The sequence below is a fragment of the Astatotilapia calliptera genome, chromosome 20, assembly GCF_964374335.1.
Source record: "Astatotilapia calliptera chromosome 20, fAstCal68.1, whole genome shotgun sequence".
NCBI lineage: Eukaryota > Metazoa > Chordata > Actinopteri > Cichliformes > Cichlidae > Astatotilapia > Astatotilapia calliptera.
This window is the reverse complement of record NC_137441.1, coordinates 25,249,799-25,259,720: the sequence shown is the minus strand read 5'-3', so window position 1 is coordinate 25,259,720 and position 9,922 is coordinate 25,249,799. Positions and strand designations below refer to the sequence as shown.

The following is a 9,922-nucleotide window of genomic DNA, read 5'->3' as shown; positions in this document are numbered from 1 at the left end:
ATAAGGCAGACAAAAATGCATAAAACACAAGCTATCCACAGACTGTCGGTGGACACCATGTCACTTTATTTTGTTTTTATCTTGTTTCTTTTTGGTGTAGCCTCATTAAACAAAATGTTTATAAAAATGACCACTTTTATTATGAATTATTATGAAATTAATAATTCATTATTAATTATTTATTATGAACACACCTGCCACCCTCAAGTAGAGGTGGCAGAGAAAGTGTCCGTGTGACTGAGTCCTGTCCCAGCTCTGCTTCAAGGTCTGTCGGTCCAGCTTGTTGAGGGCCTGAGAGCAAAGACGGATATCCTGGACCAGCTCTGACAAACTGTCCAGGTCTTGACTCTCACACACGCACACCTCGCCAAGGTAGCTACACTGCTGTCTGTCAGCCCATTTGCAGCCAGGCTGAGGTGGGTCAGAGAGCACTCGTCCTGCAAAAACACAAAAGTCTTAACCTGATTGCACAATTATATCTTTCGACAATAAATGACATTGCATGATTTTTGCGTGCACACCTGTGACAGGACTTTGGCGAGGTGTTCCAGTGCCGGGTAATCAGCAGGCCCTCTGCAGACAGCTGACAGGTCCACGTGTGGGAGGCAGTGGAGGGGCAGTCTTTTTAACACCAGCTCAAAGCCGGTGGAGCCTAGGGGATTGAGGGACAGGCACACTGCTTTCAAATGGCCTGTGCCTGAACGTTCAGAAGATGTAAAGTTAGTTGCAGTTTTGCTTATGGGTGGGAGTTCAGTGAAGCTTAAGGCTTCAGTCAGCTGCTTGTTAGAGTCACCTGTGAGCGCGCTGGCTAGCAGCAGTCGATGCTGCTGAAGGAAACGAGTAGTGAGGCCGCAGGCCTGCAGAGACCGCTTGGCTAGCACAGGGCAGCAGGACAGCAGACAGGACAGAGACTCAGACACGCCGTCCCCCAGTGGGTTCATACTGAGGTCCAGCTCCTCCAGGCACTTTGAGTGGAAACGAGCAGAAAAAGCAAATGATCACGAGAGCCAATTCTCTCTGACAGATATCATTGATATGAATCAGGTTAGCTTGTTATTAAGATCTAAGGTAGTTATTAAGACCAGAGGTACTTAAATACAGGTTAGATGGTAAACCTGGAGCTGCCACTATTGGCTAGCTGAGGCCCTTACCGGGAATGCAGGTGCACTCTGTCCCTTTAAAGCATTTACAGCCTTCTCCAGGCCGTCCCCTGTAATGCAGTTGGCAGAAATGTCCAGCAGCTGCAGACGAGGCATGTGAGCGTTGTGGCAATCAGCTCAGGGAGAAGGTCGTCAGACATACGGTTTCCAGAAATTCGCAGCTCCGTGAGGCTGGCCTGAAGTTTTAGGGCACGGAGGAGAAAAAAAAAAAAGTAAACAATCACATAAAGACATTAAACACCTGAACACAATGGAAAATGTGCTTGCAATCACGTCACACAGAATACCTCAAGGACACAAACAGCCTATCATCTACTAAATACGTGTCTAGAGCTTGAAAGTCTAATTCATTTCCTGGATTGAACAGGATCCAGTCATTGTCAACTGAACTTGGTAAGCATGGAAATGACATTCATAAGTGCAAGGAAGTAACAGTTTCCCACACAATACCCAACAAGTATCAACATTCAAAATATACTTGATTTTAAGGAATATAGGTATGGCTTCAGTGTGTGTATGGCCAACTACAAAAACATCCTCAAGTTCATATTTGACACTGCTGACTAGGGCTGGGCGATATATCGAGTTTTTTTAAAAATATCGATATATTTTCATGCGAGATATAAGATGCGACAATATCGTTTATATCGATATAGTCTATGTTACGTTATAATTATACTTGTGGAGCCGCAGGTTTGCCTCTCTTTCGTCCACTTTTGTCTCTACGCTGCGTTACTCGGCCTCGCCTCTCCTTCACTGAACACAACTGCCCGTCCGCCATAGCTTCATCTGCAGGCAATGACAAGATGAAAGCGGAAAATCTCCGTTAGCGAGTTACCGCGGATCGCCCCGTGCGTGGGGCTGGACGGCGTCAACGTGTTAGCGAGCTAACCGCGCTAACCGGGCTGCACGGCCTAAAATCCTTTCATTTTCTCAAAACTCGACAGTGCGCCCTATGTATGAATTCTGGTTGTGCTTACTGACCGCGAACCGATTTTATGTGGTACACAGCGCTCAGCAATCTGTCAAAAAATGTTTTAATATGACTTTGCTAAGCTACGGAGCTGCACCGCTTGATGGACTGTCGGATGATTACGGCTACCGAGGAGGAGCCTCGCGGAGTGATACATACTGTGCTTCAACGTAATATTACCGTACTGTGTGTGTATAAGGACCACAAATGGCACCTGTTCAGAGACGTGGTGCAGCTGTGAAATCTGTCTCTTTGTTATTATGCTCAGCGTCTGTTAGTTTACATTTTGACTGCACAATTGTGAGCTTTTTGTTATGCACAAAAAGAACATAGTTTTCTTTTATTTATGGACCATGATTATTTAATAAATGCTGAGAATTTATTTTTGAGTAATTTTTTCATGTACATCTACGCTGTATGTAAATAAAAGTGCCCGTGTGACATCTGGGACACAGTGTGACTAAGAACTCTCTTTTTGTTCTTAACTTATGGCTTTAAAAAAAAAAAATTTTGAGATATATATCTTATATCGCCATCCAGCTAAAAAAATATCGAGATATGAATTTTGGGTCATATCGCCCAGCCCTACTGCTGACAGATATAGCAGACACACACTGAAGCACTTTATCCTGAAAATGCACATCTGTAAAACTTTTGTTCATTTCCAGAGCATTCTGTAAGTCACCTGGCAGAGATGAAAATGGCACACTGACACTTGTGCTGAGTGAATGTTCAAAGTCAACAAGCAACTTATCTGAAGAAAACTCCCAGCACTGTTTCATTTGATGACGATTGTTAAGAGTTGCAGTGATGTTTACAAAGTTTTTGCATTTACTCGCTAGATTTTTGAAATATTGATGCTTGCTTTCATATCCCATACACCACAAAGGGCGAAGAGGACCATACATCAAAATCAGCCTTGGGTAGTGAATAAGGTAGTGACACTTGGGTGGGGGCATATTTAATAGAGTTGGTTAAGTACCCTGGTGACACTTACTGGCAGGGGTTTGTCTCCCTGGTCTCCTATGTTGACAATGCAGTTCTGAAGAAAGACAAGTGTTTTCTTGAAGTATGCAGGGTAGGTCATGTTGAACACGAAGAAGGTGGAGAATGCTGAGATGTAGGCCTCATCCAGCGAGCGGCACGAGCAAACATCCACTCCTTCAACTGTCACAACACAGCGAAACTGTCTTAAGAGGGCAGTTGTCCAACTCTTATCCTTCATTCGAATGGTTGGGTATGGACTCGTGGGAGTATTCTGCAGAAGAGGAAGAAAAACATTAGTATACAGTATGTTTAAGCAATATGTGCCAAGTGGATTTTCAACAGATTCCTCAAATTACCTTCTTTATTTGCAGCAAAACAAAACTGTCTATTCTGATAACCTGTAAACATGGCCCCTACTCCAAACAAAAAGCTTCTTGACCAATGACTGTCGTGGTAGTGTTTGATAAGCTGCTAAAGTTTGACATAATATTCAAGGGCAAAAGCAATCACCCCTGACAGTGACAGTACCTGTGAAGAAGAATTTCCCTAAGGGGACAATAAAGGTTTATCTATCTATATAAACACCAGACAAAACCCAAGAGCACAGCAGCACTGTGGATTAACAGCAGTGTTTCCCCTACATTAGCTTAGCTGTGATGCTGAACCGCAGCTGAATTCAGCTCCATGCCAACAAAACACCGAGAATGAAACTTGTGGCCAAAGGCTATGCATTGCATCATGCATTTACCTCTCCAAGGATGATGAAATCTTCTATCTTCTCCTTGAAGATGGATGGCAAGAGAAGTGCCCCCTTGAAGTCAATTCCTAGGTCATACAGATGCAAATGCACTTCATTAGATTTTGATAGCATGCAAATTCCCATTAACATGCTCTTCACATGACACTATGGTACATCAATTATCTTTGGAAGAGAGAGCAAATGAATTGTCACAAAATTTACTATTTGTATGCGGTCAAATTAGCACCTGTAATGTCTTCAGCCAGTGCATTCTCTCTTGCCTCCATGTAGACCTTCTTCAGTGGCAAATCCTTGGTCATTTGAAGAACAGCAGTGAAGTTTTTGCTAAAGCGGTGACAGATGTTGTCTTGGCAGGGATGCATTAAATCAACCTCATCACACAACTGGAAATGAAAAGAGCAGAATAGACAAAAGAATGACATTTTACATTGAGGATTTAAACTTTTGACATGTTTAAAGACACAGACTGGAGATAAATGTAAAGTACTTTAACCCTTGATCAAAAAATTCTAAAGCTAATAAACAGATTGATTAATCAGCTAGTACAGAAAATAATAATAATAATCAGATTTAGAGACAAAAAAAAAATCATTAGCTGTTTCCCCAATCATCTTAACAATTCTTGGGTTGCAGACAGTGTCCCTGCGCAGAGCTTACAGCTCTCAGATTCGAAAATCCCAAATCCCACTAAGTAGGTGGAATGGTGCAAATGTGTACCTTCCATTGTTTAAAATCCCTTTGAGCGGGAAACAAGTTAGATGCGATAAATTTTGCTTAGAAAACGTTTTTGTTAATAGCTATATTTACATACAAGCATGTTTTGAGAAATTATTGATTTTTTTACATTGTTGTACAAGGTTAGTGACTATTTATTGATAAAGCACTGGAATACGGCGGGAAGACAGACGTTGACGATTCCACCAACAGTCTAAATAGTCCACATTTGTACCTTTCTTTGTTTAAAACTTAGCTAACTGCTAGCATTCACCCATGTTAAAGCTAGCTCTTCGGACTTTTGCTAACTCTACTGTAAAATTACACGTTGTAATTTTTATAATGTAACGGAGCGGAAAGGCTGATTTTATTTCCACAGTGTTTTTTTTTTAAAGGAAGGAAACCTTCCTCCAAACGGACAGAGCAGTGGAGCCGCCAAGGGAAAGCACACGATTAAAAATATAATATAATTAAAATATAATTTATTATATTTAAATAGTTAAATGCAAAATAAATTAAAACAACCTTGGCCAAGGGGGTAACACAATAAAAAGCAATAACACACAACATTAACAGTCCAGTGGCATCCGCCACGATATAAAAGTCCAAACGGTGCAGAAACCAACAGGATTGTCGCCGTCCTGTTGGCCTCTTCATTCTGATGCCAACTAGAAAAAGGAGAGAGGGCCAGCGGCAGTCACCATTCTTAAATTCCACTGGAGGTTCGTCTTAGACGGGATGAATCGGGACCTACCCCAGATGGGCAGAGCTCCTAACTCCGCCCACCACTGTGTTGTGCTTCACACGCGTAGCCATAGACTCGCCGTCCCGGGGACATAAGGCGCCATCCCGCTGCCTCTCTATCCCCTGCCGTGGGCCTCTCTCGGCGAGGAGCTACCTCCCGTCAACACCAGCACAGACCTCTCCGCTCAGCTCCGATCACTCCCTCCAGTGCGCGGTCGTCCGCGATCTCTGGTCTCGTTCTCCTTTGCCGCACGCCTTGGCCAGCTGCCTATAGCCGGGCCTCTGTGCCGCTCTGCGCGGCCGTCGCCCACACCGGTTACCTTACCATGCCATGTCTCTCCTCCTCTCAAGCCTTCTCTCAAGCTTTTTCTCCCCCCTTGCTCTATGGTCTGCCAGGCCCTCTTATTGGCCTCTCTGGGATCTCTCGCAGGTGTGATCAGTTTACTATCAGGTAGGGGCGGAGTCTTTACAGGACAGGTGTTCAATTTAAATAAGATAAAAACATGCAATAAAGCTCATACAAACAAACCCAATATACAATATTAAAATATTAAAACAGATAAAACATTGCAAAACATGCACAATAAAACTCTAAATAACTTGTCCCGTTTCACCCCGTGACAATAACAACACAAAATCACACCCGACTTACCTCTAAACCTTTGCGCCTCGTCGTCTGACACATCAATGCCTTCTTCCATCAACTTTATAAGGAGCTCCTCCATCGATAACCCCCTGAGAGTCATTTTCTGCGTCAACGTTAGTCAGCGCGGAGGCGGAGCACTCATCGCTGCTGGCTTTTCAGCCTTTGTGATTAATGCGCGTTGCGAACTTGATACATGGAAATACAACATTGTGGTATTAATGCACAGTTGTTTAGAAACCGTTATGCTGTCTTGGCGAACTATATTTGTAACTTACAAAATGTAGTCACCGTAACATAAAAATCTGCTTGACATTTTAACTTCCAAAGAACCTCGGTTTAACTTGATGTTGCAAATTCCATAAAAACCTCCCAATTAATGAACAATTCTAGGATGTAGTAAAAGCGAAAAAGTAAATGGCCAAACATAACAGTAATATGATTTCACGTTTTTGAAGGCTACAACCAAGATTTAAAACATTAAAAATTATAACTGGAACTTAATAAAATGGAAATGGACCAGTTTTTTTTAACATCATTTGGTTGTGCCTGCATGTCATTGTGTGTTTTTTTTTAAAATATAATTTAACATAACTTACACAAAGGTAGGTTACAGATATTCTTTGCATCATAGGATAATTTACGTACAGAGGAGAGGACCAACAGATTTGATTATAACATGTAGCTTTTATGAGCACACTCACATCTCATATGAATTTTACAATTAACCAGGCCCATCCAGATTTTCCCATGCTGACCCATTACCACATTCTGCCACTGTCACTGCAGTACAGGTCAAAATGGTACAGATTTGTACTTTAAATTGTACCTTTAAAGGGGCATTTCTGGACTTTTAAAGGCCAGTATTATACTTTTAAGGGAACATTTTAAAAAAATGTACCTATAGGTACAAAAATGTTCTTCTCTCATACCTCTATTTCTGAGAGTGCACGAGCAAACTTCAGCCAGAACCTGCAATACAAACCCATCAGTTATCCTGCACTGGTGCAGGAAAGTGAAGCCAAGGATTCAATCCCAAAAACTGTGATTCCTTCAGTGTCTTCTGGAAGCTGGCTCCAAAAGCAAGTCAGCATCCAGTCTGGTAATAGAAATGGTTCTAATCTTTACAGTTTCTCAGATTGTAGTTTCTCAGGCAGCTTAACATAATCAGCCCTTCACCTTCTTACCAGAATCATACAGTCTAAAACCTGCACGCCTCATCTGGGTAATGAAAGATGAAGTCATTGTGGAAGGACCTAGAACCTCCATTCCTTCTATCAGTGATTTAAAAAAGACCTCTGTGTCTATGAGAAAGTCTATTTTATGAATTTGGGCCATACTTTGCCTAAGAAAAGGAGTATGCTCACTGGCTGACATGCAAGCTGTTTCACAGTCATAGCCATCCTCTTGTCACTGTGGGTTTTTTTAAAAAAAAATCCAAGATAGCAACAGTGACAACATTTGTCTTAAACACTCGTGATCAGACTTCATCAACCAATCATGGTAGTCTTCAGCATCTTTTAAATTGTCTGTGGTCCAAGTATGGTCACTTCTGGCTCTCCTCAGTGTCACCTCACCTCTTCATTTGTGTGCAGGACGGCCAGTAGCTGGTCCTGCGGGGAGAGCAGAGCGCCTTCTTTCTGCAGAGAGAGACGAGGCAGGAGGCCACATTTCTGGTAGTAACGCTGAGCTGCCTGCTCACACAGCCACGACACAGAGCAGGAGTTGGCCTCACTGGGATGCAGAGCAATGACCGGCGATTAAACAGAAATTAAAAACAACAACAACAACAACAACAACAAAAAAACACTATACCAATCAGATTGGGATTTATTTTTATATACTGCTCAAACTTAAAAGTTTTCACCGACCTTTGTGGAACTGGGATCAGGAAGACGTCTTCCTGAACCCGGACCCTCATTCTGATTGGTGGAGGAAGTGACGTGGGCATAGGAGCAACCAAAGTTTGAGTTGGAGGCTAGAGTAAACAAAATAAAACATTCAAGCACTGTTAAAACATCTGTATTTAATGTCATCAACTCTTTGTAGAAAGACAAAGCAGAGTCTGTACTAGAGAAATCAGGAGACCTGACGAGGGCAGTATTACGCCTTTTATACCTCCAGCCTACCGTAAATTCAGTAGAAGAAGAATAGCAGCAATGGCGCCATTGAAAGATCCCATCGCGATCCTGAATTAAGTTTGAAGATGTTGGTTTGGCCGTGTCGGTTGTTGTTGCAATAATGTCTTCAGTTCAGAATCTTAGAGAGTTTATCAAGGAGAGATTAACTTCTGCTGCAGAAGAAATCTTCTCAGAGTTTGAAAAAACGATCGTCCGGTATGAGGAAGAGATCCGTCAGCTAAGACTGCTTGATATCAGACCCGGGATAAAGTCACACAATACAGGTGTGGAGGTGTGAGGGTTGCGGGATCATCGTGTGATTCACGTGGGCATGATCTAAATGCATTGAACTAGTAATACACCACAGTAAAGTGTATGAAGTTATATCTGTGCAGTGTTGAGAAGGTTACTTTTAAAATGTTTTCCACGAAAGATTACAGAATACATGGCCCAAATGGAGTTTGTAACTATTCCATTAAGTTACTCAATGTGAATAACGTATTCTGAATACTTTGGTCCGGATTACTTTATTACTTGCTTGTTACAACTACTTGAATGTACTATTGCTGTGTGAATTATTGCTATAACTGAAGGCTACTAGCCACCGAGCTAACATTGTTAGCTGGCTTTAGCTAAAGTTATTTCATAGACTAAAGACTGTTAGACTTGATTCATAGCATTAACATCCTGCTAGCTACAAACAATCATGTGCAGTTCTGAAAGCAATCTCAAGTAAATTTTTAAATCGTGATGTAAAATGAGTAACAGTAGGGTGGACATTAGGCAAGGCTGCAGTTTTTGCAGCGATCTCGTATAGAACACAATTTCTGTATCAGTAATAGGTTTTCTTTCTGTTTGCTTTCAGAACTGCACATAATTATTTGCAAGTAGCAGGTTGTAATGCAGCCTTCAGTAATAGTAATGAGTCACACAGCAATAGTACATCGAAGATTCTGAAGTGAGACATAACCTAGATAGCTACATAAACTAATACAAGGTAGTTGTAGTAGGCTTACGTTAGGGCTGTACAATCAATAAAGATGAGGCAGAACCTGGTAGCTCCAAACAAATTGAGGATGTTATTCCTAAATGAGGGGCTCCCCCTGTTGCATGGACATGGTTTGGTTATGAAAAGTCTGACACGGATCAGAAAACTGTACTATGGAAATTATGCCCAGACTGGTTCCCACCACGGACTCAAACACGACAAACCTCTTCGACCACCTACGCATGAATCATGTGAAAGTTTGTGGAGAGAGTTTATAGATGAGAAGCAAAAAAGAGCCATCAGGTGCTCAAAATAAACCTTAGACTCATACGTTAGAACAGGCTTTTCCCCCACGTGTAATAAATACTCAGAAAGAAAATGGCGGCCGTTACAACATATATCTAAAAATATATAGTGCATTGGTCAAAATACTCGACTCCAGGTACACGACACCCAGCTGAAAACACTTCATGAAAGTCAAGTTGCCCGATATTCACAGAATTTACAGAAAAAGCACTATTTTGTCATATATATCATTATCGGGACGAGAAACGTCTTATATTGGGATATGAGATTTTGGTCATGTCGCACAGCCCTAGCTAATGTTAGTCTTTAAAAAAAGAATGTACTTCCAGATGTTTCTTTCGGGTGGAGTCTTTATAGTTGAGAGCAGCTCGGTTTCTGGGTCCATTGTATAACTGACACCACCAACATTACCAAGACACTTACACTAGAGCTTCTTGTTGCGTGTTTTGTTTGGGTTTCCGGTAATGCGTGAAATCAACAAAATTAGAGAGGGTATAGCCTGACGTATGAAACAGGAAAAGACCATC

General features: G+C 41.8%; 1 protein-coding gene and 1 pseudogene across 2 annotated transcripts in view; one reads left to right on the top strand and one right to left on the bottom strand.

Moving 5' to 3' along the window:
- Positions 1–16: 16 nt before the first annotated feature.
- Positions 17–7,932, bottom strand: LOC145423242 (tonsoku-like protein; annotated as a pseudogene).
- LOC113013880 (uncharacterized) overlaps positions 7,869–9,922 on the top strand; it is a 117,744-nt gene continuing 115,690 nt past the window's right edge. For both annotated transcript variants that reach the window (XM_080295318.1, XM_080295320.1), the window contains exon 1: positions 7,869–8,385. In XM_080295318.1, the coding sequence (XP_080151444.1) occupies positions 8,223–8,385 (163 nt within the window). In that variant the 5' untranslated portion in view covers positions 7,869–8,222. The remainder of the gene's footprint in view (positions 8,386–9,922) is intronic.